This window comes from Agelaius tricolor, unplaced genomic scaffold, assembly GCF_023055355.1.
Source record: "Agelaius tricolor isolate 1412-34295 unplaced genomic scaffold, bAgeTri1.0.p SCAF_5, whole genome shotgun sequence".
NCBI lineage: Eukaryota > Metazoa > Chordata > Aves > Passeriformes > Icteridae > Agelaius > Agelaius tricolor.
This window is the reverse complement of record NW_027269265.1, coordinates 48,529,228-48,551,680: the sequence shown is the minus strand read 5'-3', so window position 1 is coordinate 48,551,680 and position 22,453 is coordinate 48,529,228. Positions and strand designations below refer to the sequence as shown.

Below are 22,453 nucleotides of genomic sequence, written 5' to 3'. Positions count from 1 at the left end.
GAAATACTGCCTTGTTTTTGCATTCAAGGTATTTTCTGTACTGCATTTCAGCACAAAGTAAATTAGCAGTGGCAGGAGAAAAGATTTGGGAAGAAAAATGCAATAGAATTTGTAACAAAATGGCAAAACCCAGCTTAAAGCCATGACAATCACATACATTAGCAAAAAAGATCTTGTCACCTCTATCAAGTGCTTCCTTTTCCAGCCCCATGGTGCAGCCCCATCTCACATTCTGTCTCTGAGACACAGGGACAAAGGAGATGGGTGGTTTAATCCAATTTATCCATGCAGACAAGAAATAATGTTCCCCTTCCCTGTGGTACAGCAAGTCCCATCATGGATTATTATATGCTTGGCTTTCCTCAAACCACAGCTTCCAGTCATGTTGGTACATGGTTTTCCAGTACCTGTCTTGACTTGTCCTTCAGGTGGCAAATTGCCCCATCACCCCTTTCCGAGCCTCAGCCATGTGGCCAAACAGAGGATAATCCCCAGCCTCACCCTCTGGTTGCCTCAGTTTTTCTTGGAGGACTTTTCCAAAGTATTCCCACATTCCAAAGTGCAACTCATGGGGCCCTCATCTTGGTCAGAGCCATAAAAGGGGCTCCAGTGAGCTGCAGCATTCCATGATGGGCAAGGGCATGGTTGGAACTAACTCATCTGAAGTCTACTTGGAGAAAAAGTGTTAAGAAATAAAGTGTCAATGATGAGAAGTCTGCAGCCCTTCTAGAAGTATGAGATCATTCTTACATGAGAGTGCTGTAACTCTTATGCATGAAAAATTCCTCAATTATTATTAGGATGGAAATAATACAAACCATTATTCTAAAATAAAGCTGTCTGGGCTTGCAAAATTTACGTTCAGATAGTGAGAAAAAGTAATTTTAAGCTTACGAAGTAAACATAATTGCTCTGCACAGGTTCTTGTCTTAGCTTCAGTAAGGCAAGGTTCCTGGGGAAATGACAAGTGTAATTAAAACCTGTCTCATAATGTGTGCACACAGGGGAGGGCAAGCTGTGATGGTAATTGTAACTGCTCCTAGCAGGTGTTTTTCTTTTAATATGAGGTATTAAAACCTACCATGTTTACTAACCCAAATACTCTCCTGTATGCTTCTATGCACTCTTTCCCCTACAATACTTGATAGTTCCCAGGCAACCCCAGTACTGTGAGGAGACTATATGGGTTTTTATGACTTGTACTTCAAGTTCATTTGCTATTTGCTGCCAGAATTTTCCCAGGGAATGCAGACCAGGAGTGGTAAATGGTGATTAATTTAGACAGCCTAAGTAGAGGACTCACGGCGGCTCCCCATGTAATACAAGAAAGTTAACAGCTTGCTGATGTCCTTTTGTTAGGGAATTGTGTAGCCTGGTTGTTTAATGGAGTGTTTAAAAATTGTGTTGGCAATAGCCTATGAATAATGTATGATGAAATACCTTACTGCCAAGAAACTGCTGATATGCTGGGGAAATTTCCATCAGATGTGAGAAAAATTTTGAAGTCACTGTGTTCTTGGGATGCCCTTTATTTATAGCCTCACTGCTTCAGAGATTGCATTCCCTTTTTAGATACTGCATGTGAAGATGCCCTCCACTGCCTCTGCCTCTGTCTTCCAACTCCACCTGACTCCATTTGCTTGTGCCCGTAAATGATCCTGAGTTTTTATGAGATTAGGCTTTATCACCTGAGCACTGTAAGCATGGATTATTTCCTGTGCGATCTTCACCTGTTCTAGGTATCTGCACCAAGGCATCCTGCATCAAAGGAAGATGGACACTGGTCATGACAATGTCCCATGATGCAGGAAGCAAAAAAAGGGTCAAGTTATTTGGAAAAAAAAAAACCAAACCAAAGTTGGACTTGACAGTGTGAAATCTGTTCGGATGCCTCTAAATTTCCCCCCATGTCCTCCTCCAGTGCAGGAAGCCTCTGTATGCTTTGGCCATGAGTAGTGGGAAGTCATTGTGATATGCGGGAAATAAATCTTGCTTGACCAAAGAAATGAGAAGACTGAGGGTGAACCCCTGCATGCAGGGGAGCTCAGGGGGTCAGCTCACTGCCTTAGGTGCAAGTGGAAACAGGCCTCCCATAAGACTCTGGGACATAGCTCAGTCAGGCATGGAAGCAGTTACAGTCCTTTCTTTTGCTCCTTGTCTTGGCCCTCCTCTCTTTTCCAGGAGGAAATAAAATCATAGCTTTGTTTCTCACATAGACTTTTACCCACCTGCACTGAAATGCAGAAATGTGCAGGAGGGCAGGTGAACACAATGCATATCACTGTGCAGAGTGGTCTCAGGTAAGTGTTCATCAAGAGCAGACCCAGCTTGTGGAGCCTGTAGCTCTGTGCCCTGCCCCTGTTGTGGTTTTTTTATGAGTAGCCAAGTGCTCGTGCTGCATTTTTATTCTGTATTTATACAGTAGAGTCCTGAGTCAAAACACTTCCTGCAATTACTGTATTATTAGAATATTGCTAGAACAAAGCCACACGAGGTTGATGTTGGTATTAGTCAGCCAAGGAAGTGACATCCTCACCTGGGAGGTTGATGTCTTGGGTTTTGACACTTGTGATTCCAACATCCAGCTCCAGACATGAGGCTACAGGGCAGGGAAAGAATGGGTTAGGTGAGAGGCTGTATCCTCAGGGTGATCTGCAGCTGCCTAAGCAGGAGGATCTGTGTAGATGGGAGAGAAGATTTGTGCCTTTACTGGCTTGTTTGCTGCTGGGATATATCTGAGTATGCAGTATTTTCACAGGAAAGGTATATTAAAGGGATTAGCCTAAACATTGAGATAGGTGACAAGGAGCACCAGAGGAGTTTGACTAATGGCCTAAATATTTTCAGTGGAACAAGTAAAGAGAAAAAGTTCTAAAACTTCCTCCAAATCCACCACCCACGGCCCATCCTGCCAACTGAGAAGTGTTTTCAGCAGAGAGGGTCACAAAGATCTAGGCAGAGGATCATGGTCAAGTTCAACCAGCATTTCTTGGGGTAGGAACACTGCCAGCTGACAGTATATGGAAGAGCAACTTTCAAAGGGAACGAGCCAGTTCTGTTAAGAAGTTTATTTCACTGATGCTTCTGATGATCCTATTAATTTCCTGTTTTTTAATGTTTGTTTTCTTTAGGTGAAGAGTGAAGGCCCTAAACTGGTCCCCTTCTTCAAAGCCACTTGTGTCTATTTTGTCCTCTGGCTGCCAACTTCCAGCCCCTCTTGGTTCAGTGCCCTCATTAAATGTCTGCCCATCTTTTGCCTGTGGGTTTTCCTTCTGGCTCATGGGATTAACTTCTTAGTGTCACACCGGAGTGCCAGCCGCATCCTAGCGGGACTCATATTCTCGGCAGTGGGAGATGCCTTTCTCATCTGGCAGGAGCAAGGCTACTTCATTCATGGTGAGTACAATGTCAGTCCTGAAGGGATGCCACAGTGCCCAGCTGTTACCCTCTTTATTTAGTAATGAGTTGCTGGGCCACATGTTTTGTTTATTCATGTAGAGCTTAAGCCCCGGGCGCTGGGAAGCACTCATCCCTTGACTAAAATCCATCATGGTTTGGGGAAGCACATCATGGATGAGTCTTTCTCTTGAGGTTAGAGAGGTAATTGGGTCAGGTTAGGTTTCCTGGCATGTGTCACAGCATCTAGGCTGGCTGGAGTTGAGAAGGTGGCATGCCAGGATTCCCTGGGGAATAGAAGGAAACGCGTGTGGCACTCGTCAGTTCCCGTAAAGGTACAGGAAGTATTTACCTCCCATCTCTCTGCAGGGAGATCTGTCAGCCCTTTGCTGTGAGGACTGGGGATGGAACATGTTGTGCACAGCTCCTTGGTGGAGAACAGGTGGAGAGAACATTTATGTTTTGATAGACAAGCCCATAGCCTGGGGGAGGCATTAAGTGGATGATAGAAACCAAAGCAGCAGCAATCTTGTCCTACTTGCAGGTTCATCAGTGTGAATCATGCAGCCTGTTGTACAAGACATGTCTGTTTAGCAAAACATTTAAATGATGGTCAATCAAGGACAAACCTTACTGCAGTGGTTATTCTTCTCTACAGAAAGATCCACATCTCTCAGAGCAAAATGAGCTTGGTTTATTTTGCTAGTTTGCAGACTGGAACATAATGATTCAGATTAATCATTTAAAGCCACGTTGAACCTGCCTGCAGCAACTCTCCCTGGCCTTGGACTGTCAAAAGAAATCAGCAGCAGTTGAGTTCTTCACTGAACTGACTGGTGGGGTTTCTGAAGTTAATTTTGGGATTGCACATAACACCCACCATTAAGTGGCTGCTGTAACTGTCCCACTGGAAAGTGTGATGAGAGGAGGGAACTTTCCTGACTTGTGCTGCCTTCAGATCTGAAAGTCAAAGGCTTATTTTTTGCCCTGTCTCATGAGGTTAATATCTAGTTTTATTCTGGGATTGCCATAAGCTCTTTCTTTACAAGAAAGAAGTGTGTGCAGTGCCAGATATGAAAGGCCAAATGCTCTGAATCTGGTTTTAATCCTGCTTCCCAAGGGCTTATCCCCATCCCATTAAAAGTTAATGTAAAAATGTTTTTGATTTTGTTGGGGTTTGGATTAGGCCCTGAGGATTGGATCTATCTGGCTGAATGTTGGGCACGTTGCTGAGGAGCTCCAGCTTTCTTGAGGTGCCATCCCTTCTGTGCTGAGTGCTGACATTCCCACTGTTGGGCCTCCTCCCAACAGGAGTACCTGCCTCAGTTGCCTCAGCCAACTGGTTTTGCCTCCTGGAGTTGCTCCTTGAGCTATGGCCTGGCAAACATTCAAGGCCCATGTCCCCCATTTTTGTGTTCAGACTCTTCTGCCCTTGTCCATTCCCGTGTAACTGGTATATCTCTTAAGTTTCCTCTCCAAGTTACTGCTAGAGGAAGGTTAGCCAGTCACAGCAATTCAGCATCTGGTTGATGTGCTTTAATCTGCAAATGAGTTAGGTTTTCAGCCCTAGTCTCACAACTGAGAGGTTTTGCTTTGTGGGTTTAGGCACATTTTTTCTTCTTAAGGAGAAGAAAAGCTCTGTTGGAACATTTTGAAAATCTCAGCCCACTGAGCTGCTACCTTCTGTAGGGAAGTGTTAATATTTGCATTTCAGATATAAGCACATAAAGTGCACTGCTCCATTTCATCCCTCACTTTGCCTGCAAAATGTGTTTTCTCCTATTTAAAATTCATCAGGTTGTTGTTGCTGAAAACTGACAATATTTTTGATATCATCAGTTGTGGGACTTTGAAGTTTGAGGAGAGAAGAGGAAATACCGGATAAAAATGTACATGCTCTTCAATTTCTGCAGTTTTTGGACTGAAAAGGGTTGGAAACTGGGCTCATTTGAAAAGCTTTTCAGACAATGAGTTTATAAAAGGACATTTGTTCATTACTTTATAGGGAAGTGAGAGCCTGGGAACCTACTTCTGGCACACTTGACTTTTTTTTCATTTTTGCTGCTTCAGTCCACTAATAACACATTGTTTTCTAACTACTCTTACTGCATGTAGAAGGTACTTTACAGTGTTAATATCCACCTCCTTTGACACTGCCTCCTTTGCAGGCACTTAGAAACAATTTATGCATTTGGTGAACAAGACAGAGGAAACCCAAACAGTGGAAGAAAGTGGGAGAAAAGGGCTGATCTCCCTGATGTGGTTGAGAGATCCAAGCTAAAGGCTGAGAAATACAAGAGAAGTGCACCCCCTTCCCTGTGCAGCCATCACAGGTTTCTCTAGTTCCTGGCTTGATTTGTGGGTGTTGAATGAGTAAACCTGGGAGCTGACTCCCTTGTTTGTGACCAGCCTCACCACCTATCACGAAACTCCTCCTGCCTTTCCAGGCTCTTTGCCTGCTGCATCCTGTCCTCTCCTCCTCCTCCTCCTCCTCGCTGCCAGATGCCTGCATGAAGGACAACACAGTTCCCTGTTGCAGAATGCTCCATATAATGCCACTGAAGGAAAAAATATTGCTCACTGCTAGGATGACATATCCTTCTTCTCCTTACCACCTCCCTGGGCTCCTTCTTCTCCTTACCACCTCCTGCACTATAACCCTATGAAAAGCTCTTGTCCTAAATCTCTTCTCAGTTCCTTCAGTGTTTTGTCCATGAGGTGCAATAGCTCTGTGAAACATCAGCTTTTCATTATCCTCTTTTGTGCTTCTCTTCTTTCCCCTTCATGCTGAAGGGGAAATTCATGTCTATTTTCTCTAGCCTCACCCTGCAAAACAGATCCCACCAGCCCCCTCCCTCCTGTGGATTTCCTTCTCATCTCACCATGGCTGAGCTCTCAGTGGGTGTCTGATCTGGTCTTCCCCAAAGGCAGGGAGATGCTTCCACTTCTTCCTTGACTGCCTCAACACAAGAGAAGTAGGATGAATCAACATCTGCCAGCTGCAGGTTTTTGTGACTGCCTCTTACACCAGAGCATCACATGTTAAATGTGAACAAGTGTCCTGCTGGAGGATTCAGCTTCCCAGATCCTTTTCTCCATTTCGTGCTTTAGAGTTGCATGAAAACTTCCAGCTCCTCCAATAACTTAACTCCTCTAACATCCCTGCCAGGAGAGCCTGCAGCTGCACCATGTGTGGGTCTGGGAACCAGAAGACCCAAGGAGCTGGGCTCTGTTTGTGGCCCATTATCTACAGTTGTCATGACAGCTTGGAGGCAGCAGCTGTGCCAACACATTGGGACATATTTTTGTCAAATGGATTAGTGGCAAGTTAATAACATATGGGCAGCACCTTCCAACACCCACATCTGGCATTTCTCAGTGGTGTTGCACTTCAAAGGAAAGCCAGTATTTTATTTTCCCTGACTGATTCCTGGTAAGGTTCATCTGAATCTTGCAAATAGCCATAAAATTGTTGGCAGATCACATTGGTGCAGTCCCTGAAATATGCCAGCTGCTTCTTTCCAGCTTAGGTTTCTCCCAGCTATGGGCAGAGATGGAGAAGCAGCCAGATTTAGTCCTCAAGTGCCTTTGGGTTTGTGGCTAAATACGGGCAAGCTTTGTGTCAGGGTTCAGAGGGATTAGTGTCTTTTGTCACGTTTTGTTCCTACACTGCTGTGCTTCCACTCTTCTTGTTCTACATGTGACCTATGAGCAAAACACTGTGGATAGTTAGAGGGGGTGGTCTTTGGTCTACCTTGTTCCTAACCTTTCACCCAAAGCAGGGGAAGAGGAACTACCTGAAAAACAAGATCAATTAATTCTCCAGCAGCTTAGTTCCACCCAGCTTCTCAGCAGAAAGGCTTTTGTCACAGCAGAGCTGTACTTGGCTGCAGCTGTAATTGTGCTGGGGCTTTTTTTTAGGTTGGAGGCTTGGTGCTATCTCCCATGTACAGATTTTATAATAAAATGGTCCCAAGTGGTCAGTATGGTTGTCACTGCTAGTGTTACTGGTAGGTAACACTGCAAGGAATATTTTCTTCTGCTACTGCCTACCAGTCACTGATGAAAGGTCCCACTTTCTGTGTCAATGGCTCTTTCCAGGTCTGCTGATGTTCGGCATCACACACATCCTGTACTCTTCAGCCTTTGGCATGAAGCCTTTGGACCTCAAGGCCGGCTTGCTGATGGGCGTCGTTTCCAGTTCCTGCTACGCCTTCCTGTACTCCTACCTCTCGGGCCCCTTCACCTACCTGGTGGCCGTCTACATCGCCCTCATCGGCTTCATGGGCTGGCGGGCGGTGGCAGGCGTGCAGCTCTGCAACGACCTGTGGACGTGGACCAAGCTGTCGGCCTGCGTGGGCGCCATGCTCTTCATGGTGTCGGACCTGACCATCGCGCTCAACGAGTTCTGCTTCCCCGTGCCCTACTCGCGCTTCATCATCATGGCCACCTACTACGCGGCCCAGATGCTGATCGCGCTCTCGGCCGTGGAGACCAGGGATGAGGAGGACTTCAGGAAGAGGAGCTAGGTGGAGTGCCAATGGTCTCTGGACACATGGGTTATATCTCAGGTGCTGTAGCTGCATTCACCCCTGAGAGAGATCTCCATTTCTCTAGGCACACTGGTGATGTTGATTTTGCTTCTTTGAAGCATTACCTTTGGGAATGACATTTTTTTCGTTGGCTTTCTCTGAATACAGCTTACTTCAGTGTGGAGTCCACATCAGAAAGCTTAGACTGTCCCTGCAGTAGTTACTCATTCAACTTTTCCTCCTTGGAAGTGCTGTACTACTGCATTTTACTTGTTAGTCTTGAAATTGATGCTGAATGTCTGGGAAGAGGAGGGCTGGTGGAAAGGAGGTTTGGCCATGCACTGTGCTAAAAGGCTTGCTCTCAACTGTAGGCAGACAGGCACAGATCTCTGCTAAAGTCCTAGGTAAAAATTAATTTAACCAATGTTTGTCTCTTTTTGTGCATTACAGTATGCAAACTGGAGCTATTCCTCTACTGAAAGGAAGCTTGGAGGGAGAATAAAAAGAGCATATCCAGCTGTGAGCTGAGCTCTGGAGTCAATGGCAGCGTGTACCCAGCAGAGCCAGCAAGAAAGCAGAGCCCCAAGCTGAGGGCACAGAGTGAGAGGTGTGCTGGCAGTGCTGTGTGCTTTGATTGCAGTGCTCACTGCTCCAGGGCAAGTCAGCATTGCTGCTTGTGGCAGAGCTGTAGAGAGCAGGAGTTTGGTGGGATTTCAGGGACATCTCAGTGCTCTCCCTCTCCTCATGCACATAGTTACACAGTGCCTGCAGCCACCAGTGAGATGTAATGGGCACATGAGGAACTTTGATTTTTAAAGCAGAACATACTCATTGTCTTAGTGTATGTCCTAATTATCCTTAGTATGGCAGACAGGCATCTCATCTTTATGTCTTTTTTTCTCCAATGTCCTAACAAAGAGTATTCCATGTACCCATTAAGTTTTAGTAGGACCTCCAGTAGTACTTTTAGTACTGCTGCCTGCAGTATCTTAAATCTTTGTGTGAGCATTTCCTGTGATCAAGGCCCTGCTTTTGGATGTAGATTGCCACGTTTTGCCAGCTGGTGGAAAACGATCATCTTTGCACCACTTCTTTTTTTGTCAGAAAGCCCCTTTTCAGCAGAGCTTCCTGAAAAGCACTGTCCTTTGTGTTCAACATGCCTGCCACTTCCTTCTCAAACTCACATGAACTCACATAGAACCCTGCTAGCTTTTCTCTTGTGTTAAGAGGTGCTGCATGGGTCTCCTGCTCCTCTCCAGCTTCCCCTGGTGTGCCTGGCAGGGAATAGGCATTGCCTCCCCATGACTTCTCCATCAGAGCAAATGCAGCCAGTATTACAGAAATCTGGGCTAACATCCTGACTCCTTGGGGCATCTGCTGCTTTTCAGACAGGGATCAGAAAGGTCAGCTGCATTATGGACAGGGAAAGCCTTCCTGTAGGTAGCAGAGCCTGTGTAATCCCTTCCCTTTAATGCTGTTATGTAATACTGTCAGTATTCATTCACTGGCACATGGGGGCCTGCCTGGAGTAAACAGCTAAGGGAATTCAGAGCCATACACCATTTTCATTCATCAGCATTGCTTATCTCCTGGCCACAGATTGAACCCTGCAGTGGAGCTCTCTGCAGATGTCACCTGCTGCTGCTCAGCTTGGCTGTTTGCAAATCTCCTCCAGCAAAAAAGTGACCCAGCTGAGAGGAAGTCTAAGCATTTGGGGTGAACCCCACCATCCTCCCAGCATGTGAGCTAACAGCACACTGCAGTCTTTGAATCCTAGCTCCTTGGCATGGGTCAGCACACTCAGTCCTTAGCTGGCAGTTCTTCAGAGGAGCTCCCCCACATCCTGAGTTTCCCTTCGCTTTGAGGGAAATGCTTGTGTGATAAAGTAAGCTTTATTTAAAAGTCTTGAGTTTTGATTCTCTTTTCTCCCTCTCTAGAAACGAGTAGTCTTGAACTTCCTGAAAATAGCTCAGTTGCTTTTCTGTGTGCTTTTTCTTCTTGGCTGGCTTTGCTGTCCTGCTGTACCATCAGCCACTGGATAGCTGCAGAAAAGAATCTTGATGTGTTATTAGGAGGCCTCTCCACTGGCCATCAGAGGTGTAGTTTCTGGTGGCAGAGGTCTCTGGGTGGGACAGCAGAAACTTGTGCAGCCCAAGTGGGCTGTTGTTCCCTTGCTGCCCTGGAACAGGTCATCTGGAGTGACCTGGCTGGGACACACTGGCCAGTCACACTGGCTCCATCCCGCTGCTGTGACAGCCTCAGCCTTCCCAGGAACATGAGGCAGAGCCCTCAGCATACAAAGGAGAGTCCTGGTTGGCTTGGAGGTTTGCTGGCAAAGGCTCTTAATCTTCAAAATCTCTCTCTGGCTCTGCATTCCTCTTTCTAATCCATATTACTTGAATGAGACCATTTCCCTGGAGACTCTTTCCTGCTGGGAAGAGACCAGCTGCTGTGGACTGTGATCTGACACAATTTTGAGATGCCTAAATCCTGAGAAGCACTAAGCAGTTGCTGGCAGTCTGTTAAATAACTTTTTCTGGGATTAAAACTGTTCTCTCAACCCCATTGAGGGCAACCTTCACTTTGAAATAGAGCAAAAAAAAGGAGTGGTGTTCATATGTGACAAATGGTGTTACTGTCTGTGGGACTGCCTTTGTGGACCCTCCTGTTGCCTCTTTGCACTGTAAAACTGAGGTTCAATCCATTCCTCTCCTTTTCAGGAGTACAGTCCTTGAGAAGCACCCAGTCTTTGGCCCAGGAACATTACAGAGGGAGTGAAGCCTTCCAGGTGGTGTAGTGTTCCTGGCCCCAGCAGCAGCTCCTTTTGTTGCTAAGCACAGAGGCTTTCTTTTCACACTGCTGTATCCAAACATCCTTCTGCAAACCCTGTCTGTGGTCACTTGAGCTTACACATGTGGTTTGGTCACTTTCTGTAGTTATCAGCCTCTTGGAGGTCCTTTGGCTCTTTAATTGGACATATAAAAGATGCAGCATGTTTACTTCAGCCTCTTTCTGTAGGCAGATCCTCCTTGCACAGAACTCCCAGGGTCAGTCAGAGAAGCAGTGCTAATTGCAACTTGTTTTTAAGTGCTGGTAATGCTGTGTCAGAGGGTGATGGTCATGTAGAAATGGCAGGTTAAGAAGAACAAAGCCAGAGGATTTTAACTTTAAGCTTTACTCTTACTCTGTGCTGGATACCTGGCTTCTTACTCCTCCATATTGAGGCATCTGTGAGACTGATTGGTTTCAGGATTACTCTAACATGGCTTTTGAGTAGTTTGCTTGAAGGTTTCATGTTGTCATCAGTGGAGGCAATTTATATATTTTTACAGAAGCTTATAAAATTCCCAGGAGGAGCTTGGCAGTTTTTGGTGGCTCTTCAAAGTTTTCCAGACTTGTAGTTTGACACTAGCACCTGCATTTTCATCTTGCTATCGTGATATTTTTGGGAGCTGTTCTGGAAGAAGCAGATCAAAGCAAACAGCAACTGTAGATCTCAGTAGCAGGTGCCTCTTTCTCTTTGCTTGGTTTCTGAATACAGACAGGGTGTCTTTTAAGCAGAGGCATCATAACTGTATTCTAGGAAGAGGAGGGGAAGTTGCTGACTCCTCATGACAGAAATCCTCCTGCCTTTTATCCATGTTCACTCCTTTCGTGGCCTTGGGTGAGTCACTTAAATTTTCTGGGGCCAGGAGCATATGTGGTGTATGAGGACCAGTACAATGCAAAGTTATCTCAGCAGGGAACCAGGCCCTCAACCCATTCTAAAATGGAGATATTGCCCCTTACCTACCTCCCAAGGATATCGTGAGGATTGATGCTCATACAGCACTTTGAAGATGTCAAGTGCTATGTAAGTCACAAGTATTATCCAGCTTTAATGTTAAAATTGCTTTTAGGGATCTGCAGGACTTCTCTTAAAACATGGAATGTGTGACTGCCTTTTCAAATTGCATCAGATAGGAAAATATTGCAAAATATTTATTCATTTTATTCATGCTGGTTAATAGAATGGGCTCAGCTACACTTGAACTCTGAGGGAGGTTTAGCTTAAAAATCTGAACTCTCTAATTTCAGTCTTGCAGATGAGTTTTAGTTCTTCTAAAAGCCTTGACCAAATTCTTGCATCCAACTTTTGCAGTCTGGTCTTGTCCCTCACTGTTAGCTAGAGTAAATATAATCCAGCCAAAACAGAGTGCCTCACAGTCTGCTGTGGCTTTTGAAAAAGCTGGAACAGAAAATGAAGTAATTCTGTTCAACCTTCAGTCTGCAGAAGGTCAGCTGGGTTTCATGAGACAGCTTTCAAAGGGATGTTTAATTTCTCCGATTAAGTTTCACTGGCTTTAAAATCAGCAGAGAGAGAAAGCCTTGATGGAATCAATAAGGTTGGCACATCCTTCTTGGATTCATTTTTTTAAATCCAAATGAAGGAAGCAGTGGGTTTTGTAGCAAAGGAAGTGCTTGTACCACCAGTTCCTTGGCCCAGAACAAAAGCTGATCTAGAAATACAGCTCTCAACCATCACCGTGTTCTCAACTAGGATAAAAATGCCACTGTTCACTGATCTAAATCTGGACCACAGCTAGAAACTACCTAGTTTTTGTAGCACTAGCTGCTGTACAAACACAAATGAAGGCAAGGAATTACACACCAAGGAATGTGAGCTGTGTACTTGTGAAATGGACCATTATTTTGAAGCAGCTGCAGTAAAATCTTAATATGAACTCAGAAGCAAACACAATGCAAATTTTTATGGTTTCTTTAAAATATTTGATGGGTTTTCATTTTCTTCGTTTGGAGAAAATTTTCTTAATGTTATTTTTATTTTTGCTCTTACTGTAAAGAATAAAAATACACAACTCTAGACAGACTACAAATGGAAAAAAAGTGGCCAGTTGGCAGGAATGCCAAAACTTCTGTGGTCTGTATTGTTTCTGTGGTGACACTATGCTGCTGTCAGGTGAGCTGCTGGAGGATGGCTCAAAAGTGAGGCTGAAGCACAAGATGCAGGTGTTGAGCCACCAAGACTTCAGTGGGAGCATGACTGGGCCAATTTGGATCAGTCAAAAGACAGAGCATAAGGAAATAAAAGACACCTTTTCCTGACAGAAGAGAAGCAAGAAACCAAAACCAGCCCGTTGGGCAATGGTGCTGAATCACTACCAACATTTTAATGTAGACCCTGCTGATGCAGGTTCCTGCTGGACCAAGCCTTGCTCCTAATTCAGCTGGGGAGGCTTGCTCCAAGCCTATGGTGCTGGCAGGGTCAGGCCAGCAGAACCTGAAGCTTTGTTAAATAAAACTCAAAAACCAGAAAGCAACAACAAAAACAAGAATAAAACCCCAAAACCACAATAAAACCCAAAACCCCAAAAAAACAACAACAACAACAACAAAAAAATCTAACAAGGAAGGAGAAAGCAAATGCCACCGGGTAAGTGGCAGTTCTGTGTGCCTGAGAATGCAGAGTGGCTGGTCTGCCCTGAACACTAATCTCTATGTCTTGGACCTGTGTGAGTCTCTTGACTCCAGCCCCTCTCCCACACATTCCAGGCAAAGTGCACTGAAAATGTGACTGAAGCAGCTGCTCTCCTCTGGGCAGTCACTTTGCCATGTCTGAAAGTCTCTGGCACTTACTTTCTTTACTGTGATTGTAAAGGTCACCACATGCAGTGCAGCCACTTGATCTGGGATCTTTTCTTAACACATTTTTATGCTGATTTTACTATTCTTTGTTTGGAATGTAATTTTTTTTTCTCATTTCTTCTGTGTGTAACAGCAATTAAAAATATTAATTTACTCGGTATTTTTACTGTGCAGATAGAACGCCTCCTTGCTCATTTTCTGTTTCTGTCACTGATTCAGCAGGGAATATGAGGCCCCTCTGTGGTGGGCACCTTTGTGCCACTGTTACAGCCTCCAGCATAGTTTGTGCTGGAGCAGCTCAGCACCCCACTAAAGCTGACTGCCACAGTCAGCCACAGCATTCCTACCTGGGGAACCTTGGAAAACACCCACGTGCACCATACAGAGCACATCCAACACAAACCAGCCAGGCACTGGGCTGGGGTTACACCACATCCTGGCTGCCCTGGGATGCCAGTCTCAGGAGCAAGCTTGGCCCTTGCTGCTCCAGCCATTCCCACAGACAGTGGCCATTTGTCCACACTTCCAGGGAGAAGGGAGCTTGCAGCCCAGGGCTGCTCCAGGAAGACTTCTCACTGCCAGCAATTCCCAGACTTATGGCCAAATTTCTCTCGCCCCAGGAAACATTTCCAGGAGGGAAGGAGTAGAGTAGTCTGTACACATTTTTCTGGTTGGGGATCTGATGCCAGCTTCTTCAGCTGTTTGATGCAGTGGCACAGATATTTTGTTTCATTAATCCTGAACCAGGCCATCTGTCACCAGTGGAACAAGGTTCCAAGGATTTATAGCATAGAAACCCAGTGGGTGTAAGTGCTCCCAGTCAGTTAAATGGGTTTGCTTGCAGGTTTAATGGAGACTCCTTCATACTCCCCTTCCTGATGTGAGAACGAATCAGTACCAGACAGAAATACAACCAAATTATTTTCAAGGCAGTCTAAAGGGGTTAACAGGAGGCAAAAGGGAGTGATTCTCTCCTCTTCCTTTTATTTTGTCTTCTACAATTCCTTTCAAAATCTTAGAGGCCTGCTGGGAGGAGCATCCTGTTTCCTCATACCTCCTTCCTAGCTCCAGATGGAACAAAAGTGATACAATATTCTCAGACTGAGTGTGTCTGGGTCACTGGCCACTGCTGTATTTTTATTCCAGAACTGGCTCCTGAAAGATTTCAGTCTACATTAAAAGAACCATTACCAGTGTATGTATATTTGTATTGATCTACCTCTCAGCCTGTTCAGTGGTTCAGATTTTCTGTAATCCCTTATTTAGGCATGGCCACAGCAGTGAAGTTCCTGCACTTTCTGTGGCCAGCTCTTTTACAATGTGACTCCCTCATGTGCAAAGCTGTATTTACTTAGTATTGCAAGGATTTAAGTATTTCAGATTTATGGCTTACTCTGTGTTTATATGCAATCTCACATAAAGAAGCCTAAAATATCATGGAGCTCCTGCTGGGCTATCTGGAGAAAAGGAGGCAGAATCCAAGTCTATTCTTGAGCTTGGAAGCAGGATTCTCTCCAATCTTTGGGACCTTTTATTACCATTAAGATACAATAGCAGAGGGTACTAGAAATACCACCTTTGTCATCCTACTGTACAAAATCATATAGAGGGAAGGAAGATGGAAACACTGGAAGTGCCCCTGCTGAGCAGAATTCCCACTCTACCACCTGGTCTAACTGACCCTCAGAGAAGCCAAGGGCAGCTGCATTTTGAGCCACATGAAAACAAACTACACAGCCACAACAATGCTGTTCTGCATGCCAGACCAGGCACAGCTAGTTCCACTAATTATATCTTATGTTTCAACTTCTGCAAATTTCCTGTCCCTGTGTCCATCTTTTTTTAAAGAAAAGAAAAGGACTAAGTGCCATAATTAGTGCAGTCAACCCTATGTTTTGAGTGCAAGTCTCACAAAGTTATGGATAAAAAGCTTTATAAAATTTTTAAAGGTTTTAAAGCTCTATAAGGCTTTCCACTGTATAAAGGAAAAAGTCTGGCGACAGTTTTTGTAGGAAGAGACAGTTCATGTTTAGGGAGTTCTCATTTTCACTCCCATTTCCCCTTGTTCACTTCAGCACTGTTCTGAATAATTTACTTTGGGTCTAACAATCTTTGTGTTCTTTGCAACCTGTCCCCTCCCAGCCTGAGGAAAATTCATTATATTCACCCCTTCTGAGCTACAAGAGCAGCAGAGCTGCTGCTGTGCTTCACTGAGGTGGTGCAATGCCCTATTTGTTTTTGTAAATATTATGAAAGGGCTAAAACTGAAAAACATGGCTAAGCAGAAGAGTGCAATTAAAGAAGAGAAATAGAAGAGTACATAAGTATTGGGTTTGTGTGGGAAGGCTTTGGTGGCAGGAGGGGACTGCAGGGGTGGCTTCTGTGAAGGCTGCTGGAAGCTTTCCCTGTGTCTAGTAGAAGCAATGGGTCCAAGTGCCTCTGTGTCAACACTTTTGAGAAGGGGAAGATAACTGCAACAGCAACTGCAGCTAAAGAGGGGAGTGAGAATATGTGAGAGCAGAGCAGAGAGGGAGAAAGATGAGGCATGATGAACTGGCCACAGACCCCATTCCCCATCCACCTGCACCAGTGGGTAAAGGAAGTAAAGAATTCTGAAATAAAGCTAAGCCCAGGAAGAAGGGAGGAGTAGGGAAAGATGTTTTGAAATTTAGCAGTTTACTTTCCTTACACTATTCTGATTTGATTGGTAATAAATTAAATTCCCCAAGCTGAGTGTGTTTTGCCTGTGACAGTAATTGGTGAGTGATCTCCCTATCCTAAGCTTGCTTCATAAGCCTTTTGTTAAATTTTCTCTCTCCTGTCCAGCTGTGGAAGGGTAGTGATAAAATAGCTTTGGTCTGCACCAGGTGTCCAGCTGGGGTAAACACACCACAATATATTAAGAGGAATTGAGATAGAAGTTTAGTCCCTGTGGAATCAACACAGAAATCAGCTACTCCTCAGAGTTGTTCAAATCAGCACATTTGCTCAGCCCTTAGGTCAGTCCTTACTCCTTTTCCATAGGACAGCCTGTCAGCAGGTATAGACCACTGAAAGTCTCTGAAAAATGTCCCTAGAAGAATCTTTTAAGTCTGGTCTGAATGGGCTCATTTCCTAATGAAGAGTGCTTGTTTCCACATGAGACACGATGCCCTCCAGTCTCCAGTGCCCAATTCCAGGCAGTAACTACCTTTCTTCCAGAACTAAGATTATCAAGAACATAGTTCCTAAAACAATAAAAAACAAATCTGCAGTTAAGCTGGATTTGACAGGAGTGCCTTATCTGCTAAAGTCAGTTTTACAGTCTCTTATTCTGACTCCTGATTTCCCACCTCAGCTGCAAATATCTGGCAGCAGAGAGACCCTACCCAGAAACTGCCCAGGTCAAGACAAGGAGGAGCCTCAGGAGCCCTCAGGCATAGGCTCCCATTGAGGAACCTGGGTATAAATCAGCACCTCACCCATACAGTGCTTTTGCAAGCCTCACTCCCCAGCCAGCTCTGCTGCTTTGAGTAACTTTGAAGAGGTGTGTTCCTGTTGTACCAGTGCTCACCTCAACAAGCTCAGTGTGGGAGGGCAGAGGGAAAGTGCCACCCAGCAAGCAGATCTCTGAGGGGATAGGGAGCTGTTCTCGTGCCCCCCAGGCCTGCCTGCCTTCCCTGAGCAGGGTGAAGCACTGTCAGGATTCCTTGCATCAGCCTGGCTGGCAGCGGAGAAAGCTCCCACTGATTTTAGGTACAGGGAAGGTGTGCTCCAGCTCTGCCTTCAGGGAGGAGTGTACCAGGGTGCATGGGAAGTGGGACACATGGTGACAACAGGAATTATTAGAAAAATGGTAAAGAATTGCTTCCAGTCTTTTGGGTGGGCAGTTGCTGGCTTCAGTGAAGAAGTGTTGCATGTATTGTACACACAAACACAGATCAGTTTGAAAATCAGAGCAGGAAACCCAGTGTGAGCATCCTTTCCCTCTGCTGACCCCCTGTAAGCTACTTCCACATTAGCAGAGAGAACCAAACCCTGGGTGGGGTGTGTTTGTGTGCCCAGCAGTTGTCAGCAGGCTGTCCAGAAGTAATGATCTCAGTCAAAAATAGCTCTGAAAGATCTTTCCAAATATAGCCCCTCATTATTGGTGCTGTATCAGTTTCATTCCAGGCTGTGCCTGGCAGCCTCTCTTGTCCCCTTTAAGAGGACACTAACAGGCCTGAGGCACCAGGGCCTTTCTCTAAAACATGTCTGTTAAACCTCAGCCTATGCACCTGGAAGAATCCATGCTCACACCACCAATTTGAACCAAGCTCTGTGTTACAACCTGATTTAAAGCTTCACTGCTTTCAACAAAAGAGGGAAGGGAGAATGGGATATGTGATGTTTGATTTTCTTCCTCTTTTTGTCTTGGAATCCTTACTAGCTGTCATACAACGTTCCTTGTATGACTAGCTGAACATCCTTGCAAAATCCTTCCATTTTACAAAGGAAGAAAACAGATGTACCCAGTGCAGTGGCTGTGCAAAAAAAGCACAAGGCTAGTGGCAGAGTGCATCCATGGACTGCTTGGAAGTGCTAAGTATGCCATGGATGCAGAGCAAGCCTAGTTAGGGACTGAGAACTGGCCATGTTTGCTTCTGAGCCATTTAGGGAATTCATGAGGCCTGCTGGCCAAAATAAGCCATTTTAAGGGATACAAGACTGCCTTAAAACAACTGAAGATAAATCACAGTGACTTCAAAGGAAGACAGAGTTAGTCTGGTTTTTTTGGATATGAAGGTAAGTTCCTACAGTGTGGCCCTTGCAGCTCCAGCACCTACAACTTGAGCAATCCCTTCTTCTGGACAAGGGAGAGAGCCCAGAGGAATGAGATCCACAGTGCCAGTCCCAGCAAGTGTGTTTGTCCTGGGAAATAGCAGGGTGTGAACTGCATTCAGACATGAAATCTCATGGTTCCTCAGCCTGCAGGGAATCACCCCCAACAAGTCCCAGTGGCTGCACACCTGACCTAGCACAGATGATCAGCTTGCAGCTGCAGGTTGTAGGGCTCATAAGCAGGCAGGTGCTTCTTGTTGAGCTGAGCCACACTTCCTAGGCTTGGAAGTGTTGCTAAGGGTTTCCCTGTACTGGGGTCACTGATGACAGCCCAGCTCAGGGCACAGCTGTTGTCACATGCTGTGGCTCCTCAGTGGGGCCACGAAGCAGGAAGCACTCTCCTTCCCAGGATATTCCATCTTGAAGTCAAAATGCTGCGGGGGACAGTCACTGCAGGCTGCTTCCCACTGCACACACAAACATGCAACCAGAGCCAGCACCATCAGCACACAGAGTCCTCTTGTGCATGAGTACAAATCTTAAAGACCTTGGTATGACTTTTCATGATCTAGATCTTCCCATAAGGGAAAACCCAGGGAGTAGGAAGAATGAATAATACACCACATTTCTCTTGGCATCTGACCAGCATACCTGTCTCAACATGCAAACAAATACATACTGAAAAGCAAGAGGGAAAGGAATTGGAAATGTCATTCTCCCATTAATCTGCTATGTAACTCTAAGCAAGCAATTAATTTCTTTGTTTCTTCAGCTGTAACTGACGTGTCAGACTTTTGCTCCACAAGGATATATTGATGCATTCTCTCACTAATGCCATTAAATTGTAAAGTGTTTTCGGATATTTGGCTCCCAAAGCACTTTAGAAACGCATGATTAAATTACACCCAATTATAAACCAAAGCAGGTGATCTTGTAGAGGAAGGGATATTGCTCTGCTGGTGTTGCTCTGAGGCATTAATAGTCTACAGAACGCTCAGGGGAAATCAAGGGGAACAGCATGGACAATTTCCACTGTCCACTGCAAATCTTCCATTTTCAGCCTGTATTTAAACACATTTCTTGAAGTACTTAATACTGCTTGTTGCATTGACATGGGATCTCATCAGGTAAATCCCCCGGATTGTAAATGTAGCACTGTATGGCAAAATTCTTTCATGAGACCTCATTCTCAGAAAAGAGCTTATGTCCTCATTCTCCTTCAGAGTTTTTCTATCATCTCTCAGGTTTATGCAAATAAACCTTGTGACTTGCCATTTGTAATGAAGACTAGGAAATCAGTTCACATCTATGTCCTGCTGGTCCTGCCTGAAGACAGGTAGGCTATTATCAAAGGAATGCAGTGCAAGGCAGAGCCAACCCAACTTTCTCCCATTTACAACTCTTACACTTGCCTACATGCACAGAAGTTACTGAAGTAATTTCAGGCTCTGTAGAATCCAGGCCTGGAGCACTTCCACACAAGAACACAACTACAGCCATGTAACTGGAAGTGCTTTTTCTCAGCTGCACATGTAGCCAAAGTAACACACCTATGGTCTAATCCATCAGGAAAGGCTGATTGGGAAATACAAATACACAATTTGACACCTCATTACTCCTTTTAGTGTGCCACTCATCTGTCAACTTAATGTGTTGCCCATTACTCTTCATGGGATCAGAAGACTCATAGCAAATATATTTTTTTATATTACTACATTGTTTATTACACCAGGCACAGGCCAATCAAAAAAAAAAAAAAGTCTTTTATCTCACTGTTTAGAGTCCCTGCATTCTGCAATTTCCAGACTGGGCAGAAGGATCAGTTACCCTTTTGCCTTGATTAGCTGGGCCATGCTCAGTTATGTTTGGGAGCACTGCTGATTAGACATCCATGTTATGATTAGGCACATGTAGGGAGCAACTGAACAAAGAAGGTGGCATTTACCTGACAAGATGACCTCTAATTTAATGTGCTTTCAGGGACCTCTGGTCCAGAAAGACTGTCACACAGACTCCTACGTGTCACAGATTTCTTTGCTTCTCATTTAGGGAACAGATCCCAGTCAGATTGAAATGTGCTACAAGAAAAATGACTTGTAACACCAATTTTCTGTTATGTCAAGACATGATAATATCACCCTCTGAGCACACACGTGTCCTGAATTTTAATTTAATCAGCACCTCTATAAAGTGCTATGGCTACATACACGTCTAGTAAAAGGAAGTCTGGTCTTGAAGAGATTGCCAACAAATGGAAGGGATAGAAGAGGAGGTGTTCTTGTATCTAATCCCCAGGTGAGCACCTGAGGTGCAAAGCAGGTCAGTGACATACCCATGGCCACACAGGGAGCCTGAGCTTAACCCCAAGTCTTGTGCTTACCTCTGTGTCTGGAGATGTTCCATTGCTCCTGAGAATCCAGAGGGTCAGTGTCCCCACTGTCATTGCAGACAGTGCCTCAGAAGAAGTATTTCCTCCCTGGAGCAGGCCTGTGACAGGATATTTATTGCTGTAGACCTTCTCTGTGCCTGTGAACCACGTGCCAGAACTGACATCACATTGCAGGACACCATAATACATCTCCTAGTTGTCCTCTGCATCTGAGCTGTGGTTTAGGGCCATGGTTCTGGGACTCCTTCAGCCAGCTGCAGATTACTGGGTGGTCAGGGAAAGCTAAGAGTTAATGAGCTATTTAAGCACTACTTTATTCTGTTTGGCTCCCTCCCTCTGTCCTTTTCTGGGACAAAAATATTTCACTTCCAAAGTCACTGTGTATCAGGACAGTACTTCCTTCCTTGATTTCTTCTACCCTGAGCAACCTGAGGGCCAATTTGTACTGTGTAATTACCTTCTGATGAAAAAATAAGGCTGTTACTTTTGAAAAGCATTCTCTGAAAGGATGATAAGTGCATAGGTCAGTAACCCCAGCAGATCATTACAGTAACAGGAGTCTCTCTAAGGACCCAAGCCAGCCTCCCTCCGCTTGGCTGGCACTGACCCACTGGCAGTGAAAATGATGTCACCAGATTGCTGAGGGGACAGACAGTGTTGAGTCAGTGCTGTTATGGGGATATGCCTGTTGAAATAATGACATAAAAAACAAGGTAGCATTGGGAGTGTCTGGAGCAATAACTGCTTCACCCTTTCCCTCCACATTGAACAGAGTAAACAAAGCCTCAGCAGTACCATCCTTATTCCTTGGCTCTGAGCCGTGCTGCTCCAGGCTTAGCTCAGCTAACTTGAAGGAGGGAGTTGGGAAACACAATGAAGGAGTGGGAAAGTCTTTTCTGACCAGAGAATGTTTCTTCACTTGAGTGGAAACATTTTGGATTGCTCCCGTGGCCTTTTTTGGATAAAGGGTTGTATAATTGGAAGCATCTGTTTTGGGGTTTTTTTTAAAGGGAAAAACCCCAACCTTCCTAACCCTAGTACTGATGCAGAAATTGTGTGTAATTTCCATCAGCACAAGAGTACCTCCTGTCAGCACCCCAAGGTGATGGAGTTTTCTCTACACTGTACCTGCAGCTTGCATGCTAATGTTGTAAAGGACATCTCTGCAACTCCTCTTGAGGATAATGTGAAAACAGGTCAGAAACAAATCTCTTGGTGCTGTGGATGAGGACTGGGAATGGTTCTTGTTCTCCCTCTTTTTCCACACCACTGGTGGTGGTGGTGGGGAGCACTGGTCAAGACAACTGCAAATGTGAAGTTCTGTGTCCTGGCTTGGGCAGCAACAGAAAAAATCCTCATCTTTGAGCACAACAGGGATGTCTGTGGCTACAGGAGCTACTTGTATGGAATCAGCCCAATAGAAAAATGTTTCAAGAACACCAGTGCTGGAGATTTCTTCAATCTGCAAAGGCAGTGGCAGGCTTTGTCCCCAGCAAAGTGCACACAGCTGGCATGGCCTGGGAGATTCCACATAACCTCATGCTACAGTTCATTAGTTTAATCATCTTGGAAGCTGAGGGAAGACATCTGGTGTGGTACAGATCAACTCAAACAATTTAAACTGAGAGGTACCTTCTTACAGTGGGGCTCATTTTGCAAGGTCCTGTGGAGCCTGAGCTCATGTAGTGGT

General features: G+C 45.1%; 1 protein-coding gene and 1 long non-coding RNA gene across 2 annotated transcripts in view; one reads left to right on the top strand and one right to left on the bottom strand.

The window, feature by feature from the left end:
• Positions 1–13,734, top strand: part of TMEM86A (transmembrane protein 86A) — a 26,595-nt gene extending 12,861 nt beyond the window's left edge. The window contains exons 2-3 of the mRNA XM_071427801.1: positions 3,132–3,396; positions 7,498–13,734. Coding sequence (XP_071283902.1) covers positions 3,132–3,396; positions 7,498–7,925 — 693 coding nt within the window. The 3' untranslated portion in view covers positions 7,926–13,734. The remainder of the gene's footprint in view (positions 1–3,131; positions 3,397–7,497) is intronic.
• Positions 3,034–22,453, bottom strand: part of LOC139590317 (uncharacterized) — a 40,752-nt gene continuing 21,332 nt past the window's right edge. Inside the window, exon 8 of the long non-coding RNA XR_011679299.1 lies at positions 3,034–22,453. This is a non-coding gene — a long non-coding RNA (uncharacterized lncRNA).